A 17874-nucleotide genomic window follows, 5' to 3' on the forward strand; every position below is an offset into this window, starting at 1 on the left:
AGCTTAAGGCGACAGTTTATCCATATCACATCATACTAACGCCCAGCTGAAAACTCAGCCCCTTAGAGGCAATGGTATATTACATGCTCACAACATACTTGCAGAGAAGCAGGGAAAACTAAAGATTTTGTCTTTTCTTAAATCAAGTAAGACCTTATTTTTGCAACCTTAATGCTCTTTCAACATCTTATAATGTGTATGTCTCTCAATATAGGAGGAAAAAAGTCAAAGCTTCAGCACACAACACTAACAGTGGTTAGGATGTCTCATTGTGCAAATTAACGATGCAGGGGTTATTTAATTATCTGGAAAGCAAACAAATGTGGATACAAATCCTCAGTGATCCATCTGTGGAAGATTTCTAGCATCTCTTACACAGACCATTCAATCACAGAACACCCCTTTTCAAGGCCCTTTCTCTATCCCAAAGCTTAAGTACCAAAACGAGAACCACAAACCACTTGTTTTCTTCTGCTCCTTCCAAAAAACGCTTGGTATCCTTTCTCTGCCCTTGCAGTGGTACTTTTCTCTGCATCACATCCTCATCTCTTCAGCCTGCACTTCATCCCTCTAGAAGACATTAGGCAGATTTAACAGTGGCCTTATCTTTTCCACTTTCCACCATGCCTCACTAAGCAGTATGGGTGTAAAATTTCCCCAAACTAGTCAGATTTATTGCCAGTAGCTTTTTGTTGGTAAACAGAATTAGTGTGTTAAAATGCTTTGTCATGTGTTGCTACAATAAATATCGGTACAAAACAAAAGGCCATTAGAGGCATCTTTCTTGACAAACAAATAAAGTTTTATTAAATCCCAACATTTAAAGCATTTGTTATACCACAATTTACATATTTTCAAATCCACTCTGTAATGATTATATGATGTAATAAATATATCTTTCACAAAGTGATTATACTGTTCTATTCTGGTATTATTCTGACAGCGATAAACTCCCTCTACCAATGAACTGGCCTTTAATAATATATATTCATTTAATTAAGTTATCCAGATCAAATACATTCCACACATTCTTAAAAAAATACCAAAAAATACTAAAAAATTACAAAATAAGCAGCACAGCATTTTATTTTCATCTGGAATACTGAACGCAAGTCTAAATTATGCACACTCAAGTCAAATTACGAAAAGAACTGAAAACGCCTTGGAGGACAATTACAGATTGCTTTCTTGGAAAGATTTTTTAGAAAAGGTTCATTCCTTTTACTACCAAAAAGAAAGTTGATCTCAGACACCTTACAATCATACTTAAAAAAAAGGCTTTGAAGTGTTCTGGCACAGAAAGAAAACATTTTAAGTGAAAATCATCAAGCAAACAAGCTTTCAGAGGAAGGCAGTTGCAATAAATCTATGAAATTATAATAGGACCACTCCTAAAAGGATGTGTATCTGCTCCTAAAAGGATACACAAAGACCTTCAAAGAAGAGCACATACAAAGCAATGAAGAAATCATCTACGCACCCCTGGGACTGAAGGATCGCTTCAGGTAGGTTTTTGTGCACATTTGGACTGAATGAGGAAATAAAAAGGGCAGGAGAAAAAAGTAACACTAGCAACTCACTGGGAAACCAATAGCACCTAAAAACAGTCCTACAAAAGCCTCTCAGTAAGGAAACTAGCTAAACAATTAATCTTCTTAACACAGTAATAACCCTCAGCATGACAAATGAAATGCTGTCCTCCTGGACCACTGGCCTAGAGGGAACACTCTGTTCTACTAAACCCAGAACCCAGCTTTTAACTGAAGACATGTTGGTAAGTAAACAAGTTACAGGCTATGACAATTCACTCTACAGAAGACCACTTGACACTAAGTCACTAATGGGAAAGAACCTCGGAAGGACCCCATGCAGGCAGTGTTAAATACATGTGGAAACTTTAGGATATTTAAGCAGGTATTATTGCACAAGCATGAAAAAAGTTTACAAAATTATAGGTGCTGGGAAACAGAAATTATCTAGTCTGGCAAGTAAACTGTTCAGGTGTTCAGTTTTCAGACTAAAAGAGGACTGATTTCTCCATCTTGCCAATCTTCCAGCACACATGAAGAATCTACAGCATTTCTTTATATTCTCCTGCAAGTAAAAACACAAGATGTTTGTACAGAGAAACAGGATACAAAACCAGCTTGGCAGTTAGAAACTGCCTGGGGGTAGAGGGGAGCTGAAGGGAGTGGATGAAGTGAAACTTCACAATCTCGCTTCCAGAAAAGCCTAACTGTACAAAGTCTAAGGTACCCTTCAAATACACTCCCCCACGCCTCCTGCAAAATGAGAACAGGAGCTGAAGAATAAAACAGAAGTGTGTCTGCCTCAGGATCACACACACGAAGGCCGAGAAAATCTGACCAGCACAGCTCTGGTCCTGCCATCCTCAGCCTCCTGGGTCAGCACTGGTCTCTGTCGCCTCATGCCACACAGGCGTCCCCGAGAGGAACCCAGGTCCTGGTGGGCAGAAAGGCAGCACAAGGGAGACCCTGCAGCCGCAGCTGGAGACCTCGGAGTCAGAGGCAGGAGTCCCAGACTTGTACTGTTCGTGGTGTTTCATACAGCAACACTGAGTAGACGGGGAGGGAAAATGAAGACATGCAGAAGTAAACTCTTCCATGAGCTTGGACAATATATGCACATTAATTTACATTCTGGCTTTCTTAGATGAACACAAAGATATGGAAGCAAGAATGTTTTTATTAGTATTTTCTAATCTCTTGGATTTCCCAGAATGATATTAGTTACTGCTAAACCCTTCTAGGAAAAACAGAGAAATTCTCCATCCCCCATTATCCTGTGGCAGTTATCCTGCTATGTGCCTGTCAAACAACCAGGATGTTTACAGGCAAATGCTTTTAAAGGAAGTCACCTGCTGCGGAGTTTAGTCTTCCCAAAAAGTACACCACTTACTTGAAATATTAAAACCTTAAAGTTCAAGTATTAACCCATTGAATCTCATTTGCATTGTTTTAAAATAGCATCTCCTTAACTCATGTAAGAGAAAAATCACAGAAGAGAAATTAACCATAAACAAAAAAATATAGAATGAAGAGAAAATAGTTCAGCTTTGGATTTTGTGCTTTATGTCAGGAGGTACTGTATGCTCAGAGAGCAACAGAAGTTATGTTAATTATGAGTTTTCTTTCTCATTTGATTTTATTAGAGCACTTTTCAGTAAGCAATTACTAGATACCAAATTATTCTGGGGAAAATGCCTGCTGAAAGAAAAATATGTTTACCCTTTGGTATCAGTCTCCCCAGTTTTTGAACTGGGAAAAAAAAAAGAATTCCAGGAACTGATGCCTAGCAATTTACTGTACTGGTATGCAGAACACACTGGAAGCCCTAGTGCATGCTATAGACATATAGCAGGATAAAGGTATCCAATCAAAACAAGCCAACAAACAAAACTAAACACATATCCCTTGCCATAACATTTCTAGTAAAAGGTTTCTGGAGTTTACATACACAGTGAACATTCTGTAGTCACTCCCGCAAAACATGCAATAGCGATTGCACTGCAAGAGATCAGAACTTTACCTGCCTGAGATTTGATAAGGCAGCTGCCTGACGGATAACATAACAGAACATGAAGTAGCTGAGGACACAGATGTTACTGAACATGCACAGGACACACATTATCTCCATGACATCAGTGTTACCTTTAAATGCAGAACTGCAATAATAATGAACTCAAAGGATAAATTTCTTCAGTATTTTAACATGCCTGATTTAACAGCCCAAGATACAGTTCGTGTTTTCTGCTCAAACTTAACGGAACCTGCTCAAGTCCACTCTAACACAACTTTTCTGGTTTCCCTGAAAAAAGATTTGCTTTCAGAGCAGAAGATCCAATATGCTGACCAAAAAGGACGGTAAAAGTTTGTCAAATGAAAAGCACCTCAAGGAGAACGTAGAATTATCTCTGTTATTTCAGCTCTGCTGCCCAGCCTCATGGGTATTCCAAAGTACATCGTCCCAGGGCTGACATAGACAAAGGTATTCTGCCCAACTTTGTACAAGCCCACAAAGAAGGGATTCAGAAAATAAGCCCCAGCATTTAGTGGGAACATCTGCCCCCCATGAGTGTGGCCAGAGAGAATTAAATTTATGTCTGGTCTCTCCTGAAGGGCCCACTTTGCAGCGACTGGCTGATGAGCTAACAACACTATTGCGTGCTCACTGCTACAACCTCTGAGAGCTTTTTTTAAATCCATGCCATGCCCTGAGTAGCGCAATACATCTGCTTCAATATCATCAACACCAGCCAGGCAGAACCAGTCATCAGCGCTCTTTGGTGAAACAATCTTCACATTTTCATTATGGAGTGGCTGAATGTTAAGTGATTTTAACAGCTCAAACCAGTTGCTAACATCTGATGTGTAGTACTCATGATTTCCTGTGACAAAGTAAGTCCCCAAAGGAGAGTTAAGTTCTCCAAGAGGCTCAACGGCAGGTCGGATGATCTCTGCCTCAGAGTCAGTCAGGTCCCCAACAATCACAGTGATATCTGGTTTCAAATCCTTAACCATTCTCACAATCATGGCAAGCTTGGTCTTCCCAACTGTAGGCCCCAGATGGATATCTGAAAGCAACACCACTTTCAGATTATTCATTGTTGAGGGCAGCTTGTGAACTGGAACCTCCACTGAATTCACAGTAGGAGGCCGGGAAGCATTTAGCAGCCCAATGACAGTCAGCACAGCAGTCAGCATGACTGCCAGAACTGGTTTCATCGCTGTTCTGCTGTTCTTGTTGCCAGTGATTGCCTTAGCACTTCTTCCAGCCAAGAACTTGTAAGCCTGCTCTACAGAGCCTAGAGTGAAGAGGAAGAAGATAAGAAGGATATAGGACCCCAGACAAGTGTAGGCAGCTAAAGAAAAGAAATAAGGCTCTTCTGCAACAAGAAATAGCAATGTAAAGAAGCTTGAATGAGCCAAAGCCAGAAACATGAACACAGCTATTTTCCATGGCATGAAACAGAAGGAGCTAGCAGCTGAAGACCTGGAGAACGTAGTGACTGTGCATCTCCAAACATGAAGAGATCCTATCGACATGAGTGTATTAGCAAATAGTGCCATCTGCAGCCTTAGAAGCCGACGCCGCATCCTGAATTCAAGTTGTTCTGCCAGATAACTCCGCGATAGCATCATGGAGAAGAAAACCACTCCTGCAGCCACTGCAGCCTTTGCTTCAAGAGGCAGTTGCTTGAAGGAGATCATCTTTGCTTTCTGACTGTTCCCTTGTGTTCTGCAGAAGTCTCCAGTAGGCAATAATGTGGTTATGAAGGGATGCCTTGGGTCAACAAAGCCTGCAACCAGGAACCAGTATCAGCCGTTTTAGAATATTACATGCATTCCCTTTTTCCCCAAACTGCAATAAAGGACTGATAACTTTGTACAGAGTATCCAGGACACTGGGTCATGCAGAATTACTATCACAAAGACAGGGACAAGATTTCTTAATGTGGAATAAACCAGACAACTGAAAACACTGGATTCTGGCAGTCCACTTCTAAGCTCCCTGCCTGCCTCCCTCAACGACGACTCCTTTTTTTTCTAAATACGCTGTTTCCTCATTAAGAGTTCCTTATGGTAGATAGCAATAGATCACAACTGTGATATGAGTGCTAGAACTAATCATTATAGTATTTGCAAACAATCATTACAGTAATTTGTACACCCCATACATGTTCTGTGACTAAGCTGTTCTGCTGTTAACTTAGCACATGTGTTTTCTGTTCTTCTTCCCAAGCAGTTGGCTCCATCTCAAAAGCAGGTATCACCCTACATCAGAGGTATCAAACTCATTTTAGCCAGGGCCCACACCAGTCTCACACTTGCCTTCAAAGGGATGACTATAATTTTAGGACTGTATAAATGTAGGAGTAGTTAGTTACTAATAGCAAGAGGTTCTATTAAGAGATGCTACAGCAGCACTGAAATCCCCACCGGAACAGCTGCCAGATGCACGTGCATTCCCAGAAACTGCACAGCAGACATCCTTGCCTCCAGTTGTGAATAAGACTTCTCCAAAGCCTTGAAAATTGGTAAGACCAGTGAAACACACGTTGTGTTCTGCTACTGACTTCCCACTCGCTTCCACTGCATGTACAGTTCCCAAGACACAACACCTATTTCAGCATATCCTGGTGTAAAAGGATATAATTAAGCTGAAAAGGATTAAAACATCACATACTGTGCTTCTTTAGAAGTAAAAGGAACACTAAGTCTCATGTATCTCTGCTCCCAGATTGGAAATAAATAAGCAAGCATCAGTCATGCTTGAATCGTACTGGAATTCCCTGATTTGCTCTGTATTTTGCTCAGAGTACAGAATGTTCCTACTTGTGACCAGTTTGCATACTTCTATTTAAAATAAAACAGTAGGTTTATTTTAACCATAGATGAAAAATGTTTGGATGGTGTTTCATAACATACAAAACCAAGTCTGAGATAACAAACTACCTTATTGAAAGTGACTATATGTCACTGCATAGTTTTCACAACACTTCCTGTCACTAGTCAACACTTAGTCAGAGAAAAAGTAATTAATCATTATACCCCAGATATTTTTTTCCTCTGACCTAGGGAACCAAAGCAGCCTTGTACGGCTCTGCAGTGAGCTTGAGTCTACAAACCCTACCTAGTTTGCCAGGTTGCTTATCTGCAGCATATACTTTGCCAAGCTAGTTTAAAAGAACATTAGCACCTCCGTGATGACAGGACCCTGCCATATTTTGAAGACTAGACCAAGTTTTAAGACCCCCTTCCCTCATTGCTTGTTCAGGGAACTGTGGACTGATAAAGAATCGTGCCTCCCAGTCGCAGTTCCTCAAGCCCTCTCGGCTGTTGCAACACTAGTCTTAAAAAACAGTGCTATATACACACATGCCTCTACAGAAAATAAACAAGCCTAGGAAGATAAGAGTATAAGAAATGTCCTATGGATTCAAGTCTGCAGTTCCTCTAGATACCACGCCATATTCTGTCTGGACAACAGCAATAAGAAATGCTGTTTAAAGAAACTACATGATCCTGGCCATTGCCTGTTGTCTACTTCCTTCATACTCCTCCATCAGACAAAGCTGTTAGAGATGTTGGAAGGCAAATTCTTATCTAGCCATCTTTGTATGTTGTTTATGAACCTGATGCATTTTAATTTCACTAATCATTTTTTTGGAATGTGTTAAATACTGTCCACTTCTACAACCTCCTGTAGCAGCAAATTCCTGAAAATCACTATATACTTCTAAAGTTATCCATTTTAGGCTAATCTACTAAATCCACCAAGTGCCCCTCTTCTAATCCTACCAAATTTGGTGACTATTGGTTCCCTACTCCTCTTACCCACCACCTTCAGAATTTTTTTAAGCCTCAGCTATAAACCCACCCCTCAGAGACCACACTTGCTGTCATCCCATCTTCCCTTTGATTAGTGTCTCCCATGAGGCTGCACAACTTTTCACACAGCTTTAACCACCTGTGCATCATTCATTTAGCAACATCTATCAAGACAATACCGACACTGTGCTTCAAACCAAAGGCAAAAACAAGAAGGCACAGTTCCCAGAGCAGCTGTAAAGACTAAGGGTTTGCCCAGGCCCCTGGTTAGGCAGTAGTAGTGTGCCAGGGGGCAGAGCAGCAAGAAAGTCACAGAATCATAGAAGTGTTTCAGTTAGAAGAGACCCTCAGAATCATCAAGTTCAACCGCAACCTAACTCTAGCACTAAACCACGTCCCTAAGAACATTTCCTAAACACCTTTTAAACACCTCTAGCGATGGTGACTCCACCACTTCCCTAGGCAGCCTGTTCCAATGCCTGACAACCCTTTCCGTGAAGAATCTTTTCCTAATATCCAATCTAAACCTCCCCTGGCACAACTTGAGGCCATTTCCTCTCGTCCTATCACTTGCTACTTGGGAGAAGAGACCAACACCCTCCATGCTACAACCTCTTTTCAGGTAGTTGTAGACAGCGATAAGGTCTCCCCTCAGCCTCCTTTTCTCCAGGCTGAACAGCCCCAGTTCCCTCAGCCACTTCTCATCAGACTTGTGCTCCAGACCCCTCACCAGCCTCGCTGATTCTGAACCTGGGCAGAATGGGAAAAATTCCTCTCCCTCTCCTCACGCACCACAGGAAAAGCAAGAAGAGCAAGCTCTCCCATGGGATCTGCAATTGTAGTGTCAGGATCAGTTAACCGCAACTCAACTTCCACTTCCCCCCTTCCACCCGTGGCTTGTTTAATGAGCCCTTATAGCACGGTGTAAGAGGCACAGCCGGCAGCTGCGTTCCGGCCCCCAGGTCCCGCAGACAGCGACCCCGGCGATTACCGCCCGGGGGCAAGGGCAGGCACCGCCGGCGCTTCCTCAGTACAACACACCGAAGGCCGGTGTGGCCGGGAACGGGCAACCCCCTCAGGAGAAGCACCCCCTTCCTCCGGCAGCTCCCCGCTGCGTGCAGCTACAGGCCGGCGCCCGCGCTCCGAATAACACCCCCCATGAACCACAAATCACTAACGAACTAAAAATGGACCACGGTTAATCGTCTTCCTCGGGAGCCGGGCCGGCTCCCGCGCCCCTCAGAGCTCCGGGCCGCCCCTAAATGCAAGGGGCCGCACGGCGCAGCCCCCCCGGAGCGGGTGGCCTCAGGGGCAGACAAGAGGACTCACCGCCGCCTGGAGAAGCACTGCCAATCCGGCCAGCGGGAGCAGGAACCGAAGCATTCCGAGAGGACACGGCGGAGCTGGCGCCGCTCAGGCCGCCATGCCATTAAACGGCGGCGTCAGCTGACTGCCTGCCGGGCCGGGCCGGGCCGGGCCGGGCCTGGCCTGTCCGCCCCGCCCCGCCCCGCCGCCTGCCCGGGAAGGGCCCGGCCGCAGCGCGGGCACCTCCCACGCACACCGGCACCCACAGCACCGGCGCCCCGCTGTCAGTGCCAAAACTCATCTAGTCCAACCCCCCTGCAACGAGCAGGGACATCTTCGACTAGAACAGGTTGCTCAGGGCCCAGTCCAGCCTGGCATTGAATGTCTGCAGGCATCTACCACTTCTCTGGGCAACCTGTAAATACATTAAAAACAAAAGGAGGGCTTAGGAGAATCACCACCCTTTATTGGATGTGGGGGGAAACGTAATAACAGAGGACAAGGGAAAGACTGAGGTACTTGCTGCGTTCTTTACCTCAGTCTTCAATAATAGGACCAGTTCTTCTCAGGTTACCCACCCTCTGTGCCAGAAGACAGGGATGGGGAACAGAATGAAGCCCAAATAATCCAAGAGGAAATGGTTGGTGACCTGCTACACTACTTACAACACGCACAAGTGTATGGGGCTGGATGGGATCCACTCAAGGATTGTGAGAGAGCTGGCAGAAATGCTCACCAAGCCACTTTCCATTATTTATCAGCAATCCTGGCTCAGTGGGGAAGTCTCAGTTGACTAGAAGTTGGAAAATATGATGCCCATCTACAAGAAGGGTTGGAAGAATGATCTAGGGAATTACAGGCCTGTCAGTCTGACCTTGATGCCAGGAAAGGTCATGGAACAGACCATCTTGAGTAAGAACACACGGCACATACAAGATAACCAAGCAATCAGGCCCAGTCAGCATGGGATTATGAAAGGCAGGCCCTGCGTGGCCAACCTGATCTCCTTCTATGACAAGGCGACCCGCTTGGTGGAGGAGAGAAAGGCTGTGGATATTGTATACCTAGACTTCAGTAAAGCCTTTGATACCATTTCCTACAGCATTCTCCTGGAGAAACTGGCAGCTTATGGCCTGGATGGGTGTACCCTGCAACAGATAAAGAACTGGCTGGATGGCCAGGCCAAAAGAGTTGCGGTGAACGGAGCCAAATCCAGTTGGCGGCTGGTCACAAGTGGTGTTCCCCAGGGCTCAGTATTTGTGCCGGTTCTGTTTAATATCTTTATCAATGATCCGGATGAGGGGATTGAGTGCACCTTCAGTAAGGTTGCAGACAACACCAAACTGGGTGGGAGTGTTGATCTGCTGGAGGGCAAGATGGCCATACAGAGGGATCTGGGCTAGCTGGATCATTGGGCTGAGGTCAGTTGTATGAGGTTTAACAAGGCCAAGTGCTGGGTCCCGCATTTGGGTCACAACAACCCCATGCAACACTACAGGCTTGGGGAGAGTGGCTGGAAAGCTCCCTGGTTTGCAAAGGATCTGGGATTGCTGATTGACAGCCAACTGAACACGAGCCAGCAGCGTACCCAGGTGGCCAAAAAGGCCAACAGCATCCTGGCTTGTATCAGGAATAGTGTGGCCAGCAGGACTAGAGAAGTGATTGTCCCACCATACTCAGCACTTGTGAGGCCCCACCTTGAACCCTGTGTTCGGTTTTAGGCCACTCACTACAGGAAAGACACTGAGGTGCTGGAGAGAGTTCAGAGAGGGGCAACAAAGCTGGTGAAGAGTCTGGAGCACAAGTCTGATGAGGAGCAACTGAGAGAACTGGGGCTGTTTAGCCTGGAGACCTTACTGCTCTCTACAGCTATCTGAAAGGAGGTCTTAGCATGGAGGGTGTTGGTCTCTTCTCCAGAGTAACAAGTGATAGAACAAGAGGAAATAGCTTCAAGTTGCGCCAGGGAAGGTTCAGATTGGATATTAGGAAAAATTTCTTCACGAAAGCGTTGTAAAGGATTGATAGAGCTTTAAACTACATTAGAAAGCAGAAGGGGCCAATACCAGGCTAGTTATTAATGAGCAATGGGGTGGTATACTGAAGCTCAAGGAGCCGCATGCTAATGAGATTCTCTAGACTGCGCCACAAGGTGATGGGCACAATGAACCACACCTGAAGTGTTTCTACATGAATGTGCACAGCATGAGAAACAAGCAAGAGGAGCTGGAAGCCTTGGTACTGTCCCAGGTATATTATATCATTTGCATAAATGAAAGCTAGTGGGATGACACCTGTGACTAGTGTGCCATGATGGATGGCTACAGGCTCTTCAGGAGGTATAGGCAAGGCAGGCGAGGCAACAGGCACAAATGAAAACTTGAAATTCCATCTGAACACAAGAAAACACATTTTTATTGTGAGTTTGGCGAAACACTGAGAGAGGCTGCCTGTTCCCAGCATGACTTGAGCAGTCGCTAGTTCAACAGAGGCTTCTCTTCCATGCTTGTCCTCCTCCTGTCCTCACTCCACCGATCGTTGCTGAGGCCTTGTGTGTGGTATCATGAGGCTCTGGATAGAGATGATGCAAGCCAAGGATCCTGTAGATTGCCCGCTTCAGGAGCACAGGGCGTGGGGCAAAATCCATGAGGAAGGTGATCGCTTTTCTGCCCTGGTGCAAGACCCTCATCCTGCTGCGGGTGTCCAGGCTCTTCCTGCATGCTGTACCGGTGTCCTGGTTTTGGGTAACAGGGAGTGTCTGCCGTGGTTTATTGCTGCCTTGCCTTAAACCCTGACAATCGGAAGGAGGGCAACCGAGCTCTGCTGGCTCCCTGTGCCAGCCAGCAGCAGAGGGCTTCTTACCCGGCGCCTCTCCAGTTGACCGTGAGCCAGGGACGCCTTCTTGGAGGACCCCCTGTGTCCGGCTGCTGTCCTGGTGCCCAGCAGCTGCCTCTCTCACAGCCCCATCCTCAGTCCTGCCCCCCATGCTCTTGGGGCTGACCTGGGAGAGGACAAGGGTAGAGGCAGATTGGCGCAAGGGGAGATGAGGGTCCTCCTCTACCTCAGGTTCCCCACTGCAGGGCCAGGGAGCACGGTGGAGCTGGCCGTCTACTTCTGAATGGTGCTGTCCAGGAACTGAGCGTGGTGACTTTGCAGGCAAGCGCCCGTCATGGTGCAGCTTCTTCTTTATAAGGTGGAGTTCCAGAACCTCCTGGGCCTTCTTCGGCAGGACCCAGTTGTCTGGGAACCAGGAGAAGGTGACAGACCCGGTGTTCAGCAGCTCATGGGGCACTGTCCTGTGGGCTGATGACTTCTGGGACTGCTGCACCAAGGCAGGGAGTGTTCCGAGATGGATCTGTTTGCATTTCCTCCACATGTGCCCCTCTAGTCTCTTCATGAACTCTTTTCCCCGTTCCAGTGTCAACATGGGAAGAGGATCCGAAACACCAAGCGGGTGGCCACCACCCTCATCAGCTGGGTGTGAGACTGGAGTGATGGGCGAGCTGGCCTGGTGGCCAATATTTCTGTCCAGCACCAAGGGACCTGGCCCCGCAAGCTCATCAGCCTGGCTGTGAAGCTTGATGCTGGGCTGGGCTGTGGCCAGAATGAGCGGCTCCAGGGCCTCTGGCTCTTGGTGAGTCCGGCCCCTGTTCTGGGGAAGGAGTTTGATCTGCACACGGCGTCCCACACAGCGCCTGCAGCATGACGAGGAAGGCGAGTTCCACTCAAAGGTGCTCCGGCGTTTTCGTTGCGGGGCAAATAGTTGCCAGCTCCTCTTCTTGGCGGCCTCTGCGCACTGCACACAGTTGAGCTCGTAGCACAGGAACTGACCCAGAGACCTGCAGCCGGACACCCACCTCTTCTTGCCTGCAACACATCCGGGGGACGCAGCAGCCTGAGCAGAGGCCTCACAGCTGGGTGCAGTGCTGTGGTGAGGGGCCCAGTTCTAGAAGGACATGGGCATGGGCACAGCCCAGACTTGGTTGGCAGCCAGAGCACCAGGAATCCAAGCAGCTGGGACAAGTCCAGGACTGTCTCGGCACTGTGCAGAGGCCCCATGGGTGAGGAAGAAGGCCACAGGAGGGATAAGGGGTCATATGGGAGGGATGAGACTCCCTAAGCAGGGATGTGCAAGATCAAGGCAGCGAGGCGGATGGGGACCCCCAGAGCCCTGGTCTGAGCTGCCTTCTAGAGCACACCCTGGGACAAGCACATCTCTTGTGGACGTGAGGGTGTGACAGTAGCTTGGCTGCCAGAGGCCACATGGATGGCCAACCGGGCACATTGTCTCCAGCAGCAGCTGGCACAGGGGAAGAGCATGGCCTCACCTGGATCCTGGGCCTCTTTCTGCCACTGGCACCTTCGTCTGCAGCAGGAGACCTGCAAGCACAGCAGCACTGCGTCAGTGACCTTGGCTGAGCCCTGACCCACGGTGCATGTGGGTCCTGTCCAGCCCCAGTTCCCCCAAGGCAAAGGAACTTCCAACGAATCATAAGCTGGTCAGCTGGCCAGTCTTCCTGGGAAGGGCTCCCCAGGAGCCTTCCTCCTACCTGGTGCCACTTGCCAGAGAGTCTGCGCCAACAGCACTGGGTGATCCAGGCTGCCAAGAGCAGGAGGAATGTGCTGGCCCAGAGCAAGGGAAGCCAGCTGTAGAGAGTAATTTCCACAGTTTCCAGCATGCTGGAGCTGAGGTTAAGAATGCAAGAGCAAATGCAGCCCTTTGAAACTGCTCTTGCCTCCCTTTTGTCCTCCGGGGATGGGGCGGAGACAGTGAGGTCACAGCCATTGTGAGCCTCCTGAGCACATCACAAATGCTGCAAGAGGGACTCCAGGGGCTGGGTGACTCACCTTTGACACTGTTTCCAACAGCATTCTCCTGGAGAAACTGGCAGCTTGTGGCCGGAATGGTTATACTCAGCCACCAGTTCAACACAGTCCTCTCCTCCATGCTCTATGTCTTCCTGTACCTGTCTTTGTCCCACCATTCCTTGCTGAGGCCTTGTATCCTGAGGCTCTGGATATAGACGATGGAAGCCAAGGATCCCTTGCAACAGCCCTCTGGACTGGGGGCACTCCTGGCAAAGGAATTTGTCTCTAGCCTCACTTTGCCTGATGATCCATCACAGCCACGTCTGGAGATGTGTGAGGGCTTGTAGCTTAACATGGAGCTGGCAACTAATGCGGAGATTCCTTCACGAATAGACAAAGGCTGGCAGCTTCCTGCACCCATTGCAGCAGTTTTGCAGAACGGTCCATTACCAGCAAGTGCTAGTGGATTGTTTTCCATTGTTACATTTATTAATTTAAAAAAAAAAAAAAAAAAAGTTTCTTTGTAGCTGAATAACCTCCTCAGTAATTTCATGCCTGGTGAAGCTCAATTTCAGCTCATGGCTTGGATGGGTGTACTCAGCTGCCATTTCAACAAGGTCTTCTCCTCTGTGCCTCGTGGCTTCCTGTCCCTGTCCTTCATCCATTGATCCTTGCTAAGGCCTTGTGTTTGCTGTCCTGAGGCTCTGGACAGGGACAATAGAAGCCAGGATCCTGTAGACTGCCCACTTTAGGAGTGCAGGGCGCAGGGTAAATTCTATGAGGAAGGTGATCACTTTACTGGCCAGGTGTGAAACCCTCATCCTGCTGTGGGTGTCCAGGCTCTTCCTGCACGCTGTACCAGGAGGGCAACCGAGCTCTGCTGGCTCCCTGTGCCAGCCAGCAGCAGAGGGCTTCTTGCCCGGCGCCTCTCCAGTTGCCCGTGAGTCAGGGACGCCTTCTTGGAGGACCCCCTGTGTCCGGCTGCTGTCCTGGTGCCCAGCAGCTGCCTCTCTGACAGCCCCATCCTCAGTCCTGCCCCCCATGCTCTTGGGGCTGACCTGGGAGAGGACAAGGGTAGAGGCAGATTGGCGCAAGGGGAGATGAGGGTCCTCCTCTACCTCAGGTTCCCCACTGCAGGGCCAGGGAGCACGGCGGAGCTGGCCGTCTGCTTCTGGATGGTGCTGTCCAGGAACTGAGCGTGGTGACTTTGCAGGCAAGTGCCCTTCATGGTGCAGCTTCTTCTTTATAAGGTGGAGTTCCAGAACCTCCTGGGCCTTCTTCGGCAGGACCCAGTTGTCTGGGAACCAGGAGAAGGTGACAGACCCGGTGTTCAGCAGCTCATGGGGCACTGTCCTGTGGGCTGATGACTTCTGGGACTGCTGCACCAAGGCAGGGAGTATTCTGAGAATAAGAGGCAGAGAAACAGGAAGAGAAGAGGAAGACAGAAAAGTAAAAGGACAAGGGAAAGAGACAAAGAGACAGAAAAAGAGAAGGAAAAGGGAAATGTGCAGCATGCTCTTGGGTTGGATCCCAGCACTGCAGTATCTGTTGGTGATGTCACCAGCCTTCCGTTACAGCTGTCACCCCTGCGGCTGGAACACAGCTGTGCCAGCTGCCCCACAGTCAGATCATGCTTGCAAGAGGAGAGCCCAGTGAAGCGAGTGCTCACGTTGAGTGGGAGGAGGAAGAGGAGGTCTGGCAGGATGCAAACCCCCCTCTCTTTCCCTCCCTCCTTCAGTATGGAAGGAGTAGGCACATCTCCCTCTCTCTCTGCTACTTGAGGCTAACAGCTTCTTTTGTTTGGCTCCAGAGCACCCTGGCCAGGGCCATCAGGAGAAGGGAGTGCGGCCAGTGTGGGGGATGTTTGGAGACTTCAGGGGCACCCCACAGCCAGTGTGGGGGTGCAGAGAAGCTTCTAGAATGCCTACAGTCAGATCTGATCAGCCAATAAAAAACGTGATTCTCGTCGAGACTCCGCCCATTGTCGCGGGTCTCTCGGAGCACGAGCAAGATGCTGCCGCCGAGAGCCCCCTCCCCGGGATGGGGACTCCGCTTGCCTTGCCGCCACGGCTGTGAGTAAAACTTCTCGCAGGATTGCAAGTATATTTATACTTTACGTGCACATATGCACGTGTAAAATTCCGTGCTCAAAATGAGCATGTGTAAAATTAATCCTTGCATAATCGCAGGTGTATTTTCCTTCCGTGCTTAATACAAGCACATGCACTTTCCGTGCACATTTGCACACGTAACTTTCCGTGCTCAACACGAGTACGTGTATAAATTATTTCCTCGCACAATCACGAGTGTATTTTCCTCCCGTGCTTCCGCATAAGCACGTGTAATATTCCGTGCACATTTGCACGTGTAAGTAAATTAACCCTCGCAGGATTGCGAGTGTATTATAAATTTACCCTCGCAGAATCGTGAGTGTACACTTCCCGTACTCACTACGAGTACGTGTATCTCTTTAAAATCATCCCACACCGTGTTCAGGCAAGTGTGTGCTTCTCCGGGACTCAGAGATGGCTCTGGCATTGTTTTGGTGAAGCCACGTGCATGCACTCTCTGGACCGCCTGTTGTATTAGTTGCTGCCCCTTAATAATTTTCCTCAACTGATATCCAAACCTGTATTTAAGTCACTTTTGGAGTGCTAAAACCCTGTTTCTCAACGGTTTAATAAAAGTTGTTTTGGACCCTGTTGTCTCTTAAACTAATTTCGGGGTGCCTCCGTGACAGGAGGTTCAGGGAACCTCTGAAGATGCCTCCACTTCCCAGAAAACTGAAGCTGCTTGGAGGGAGCAGCAGCTCCCACAGGCAAGAGGAGCCCATGGAGGTTGACCCTCCACAACATGAAGATGAGCCCATGGAGTTGGATCCACCTTGAGAGAAGCATGAGCCCATGGATGTGGACTGACCTGGCGCTGGCCTGGTGGGGCACCACAGCACCAGCGCCGGGCTGCCTCCAACACCATGGTGCCCAAAGCGCCACAGGATGGCCGGGGGCTCTTAGGGACACTGCAAACAGCTGCCTCCCAAAAAGCAGTGCTGCCCCCGCAGCCTCTGCTACACAGAGGTGGCATCACAGCAACCTCTGGCAGGCTTGGCAAGATCAGCCGCTGTCAAGCCACAAATGAGCCCTGCCTTCAACCCCCACCCTGCCCCTCCTGACTGGGGCATCTCCTCTGCCCTGAGCCCTGGGGAGGAGGTGAGAAGGGATGCCATCTTCTGCTTGGCAGCCTCACAGCACCCAGAGGAGTCCCTTGGAGACCACTGGAGACTCCACAATAGCACTGAAGAGCATCAGAGGCCACTGCAGACCATCGGAGACCACAGGACACCGCTGGAGACTGTCAGAGACTGCCAGAGACCACAGGACACCACTGGAGACCACTGGACTCCCCTGGAGCACCATAAAGGTTACTGGGGCCTCGAGATGGCATTTTTTCCTTCTGAGGATGAGGAAGCCAGTGGGGGGTGGCTGTTGTCAGCCAGCTCTCACCTCAGATACAGAATGGGTGAATGAAGATTAAGCCAGATCCACCCTGGCAGTGCACCAGATCATCGAAGGTGGTAGATGCCCCATTCTTGGAAACATGCAAGATGGAGAGACAGCTCTTCTTTAAGAGAAGATTTCAGTTGCAACAGGAAGTAGTTTTGGCAAGGTTGGCCCATAAACAATTAAAAAACCTATAAAAAAACCAATAAAAAACAGTTTATAAACCAATAAAGCCCAATTAAAATAAATTCAAACGAAAACATGCTCTCCTCTCTAATTTGGCACTTTTGGGGCTGCACACGAAGCCTTGTGTCACTGACAGGACGCTGACATATGTGCTGTGGGCCCAGCCCAGCACCTTCAAGATGGTGAGGGGCAAGGGCACAGGCACACAAGAGCAGGTGGAGGGAACTGCCGCTGTGCAGCTGGGAGAAGAGAATGCTTAGGGCTGTGTCTGACTGGTCATCTTCCAGAACAGCAACACTGCTGTCCTGATCCAATACCACCTATAAAATCATCCTATTTATCTCCTACACACACCTCACCGTTGCAAGTTTGGGTATACAGAACAGCAAATGCCTTGTATACAAAAAAACAGAGAGTTTGATTTCCCCAGCTTGCATTCCTACTATCTGTGGTAGGATACAAGCCATGGGCTCACTATTCTACCTGTTTCCTGAGTCTTAGTGATGAAAGAAGGATGAGAGCATTAAAAGGCAAGTGTTTCTTTGCCAATGTGCATGGAAGCAGCATCCCATCACTACTTCAGGAGATGCATGAGAAAAAAAAGCATCTTAATGGTAGGAATAAAACATGGAAGTGGGGCTTTGCTGTGAAAACTGCTCCTACAGAAAAAAAATACCTCTGTGAGCTCCTCTGTCAAGAACTCTCCTCTTTAAGGTCTTTAACCC

General features: G+C 48.3%; 3 protein-coding genes across 4 annotated transcripts in view; all 3 read right to left on the reverse strand.

The window, feature by feature from the left end:
- The window catches only part of GLB1 (galactosidase beta 1), a 48436-nt gene extending 39612 nt beyond the window's left edge, over positions 1–8824 (reverse strand). Inside the window, exon 1 of one of the 2 annotated variants that reach the window (XM_065055137.1) lies at positions 8682–8824. In XM_065055137.1, the coding sequence (XP_064911209.1) occupies positions 8682–8735 (54 nt within the window). In that variant the 5' untranslated portion in view covers positions 8736–8824. Of the gene's footprint in view, positions 1–5013; positions 5155–8681 lie in introns of those variants that run through there. The other variant, XM_065055138.1, reaches the window with a different exon arrangement.
- Positions 781–5231, reverse strand: TMPPE (transmembrane protein with metallophosphoesterase domain). The gene has a single exon (XM_065055142.1). It carries the CDS (start codon positions 5229–5231, stop codon positions 3912–3914), a length of 1320 nt encoding a protein of 439 aa, XP_064911214.1. The 3' UTR covers positions 781–3911.
- A 2223-nt stretch (positions 8825–11047) lies between the features above and the next one.
- On the reverse strand, positions 11048–17108 carry LOC110357018 (uncharacterized). The gene is made up of 4 exons (XM_021284133.2): positions 16967–17108; positions 13503–14864; positions 12983–13034; positions 11048–12521 (listed from the first exon to the last, which is right to left on the reverse strand). The coding sequence occupies exons 2-4, from the start codon at positions 13524–13526 to the stop codon at positions 11137–11139; spliced, it is 1461 nt and encodes a 486-aa protein (XP_021139808.2). The 5' UTR covers positions 13527–14864; positions 16967–17108; the 3' UTR covers positions 11048–11136.
- Between the last annotated feature and the right edge of the window lie 766 nt (positions 17109–17874).

The sequence above is a fragment of the Columba livia genome, chromosome 2 (assembly GCF_036013475.1).
Source record: "Columba livia isolate bColLiv1 breed racing homer chromosome 2, bColLiv1.pat.W.v2, whole genome shotgun sequence".
Lineage (NCBI taxonomy): Eukaryota > Metazoa > Chordata > Aves > Columbiformes > Columbidae > Columba > Columba livia.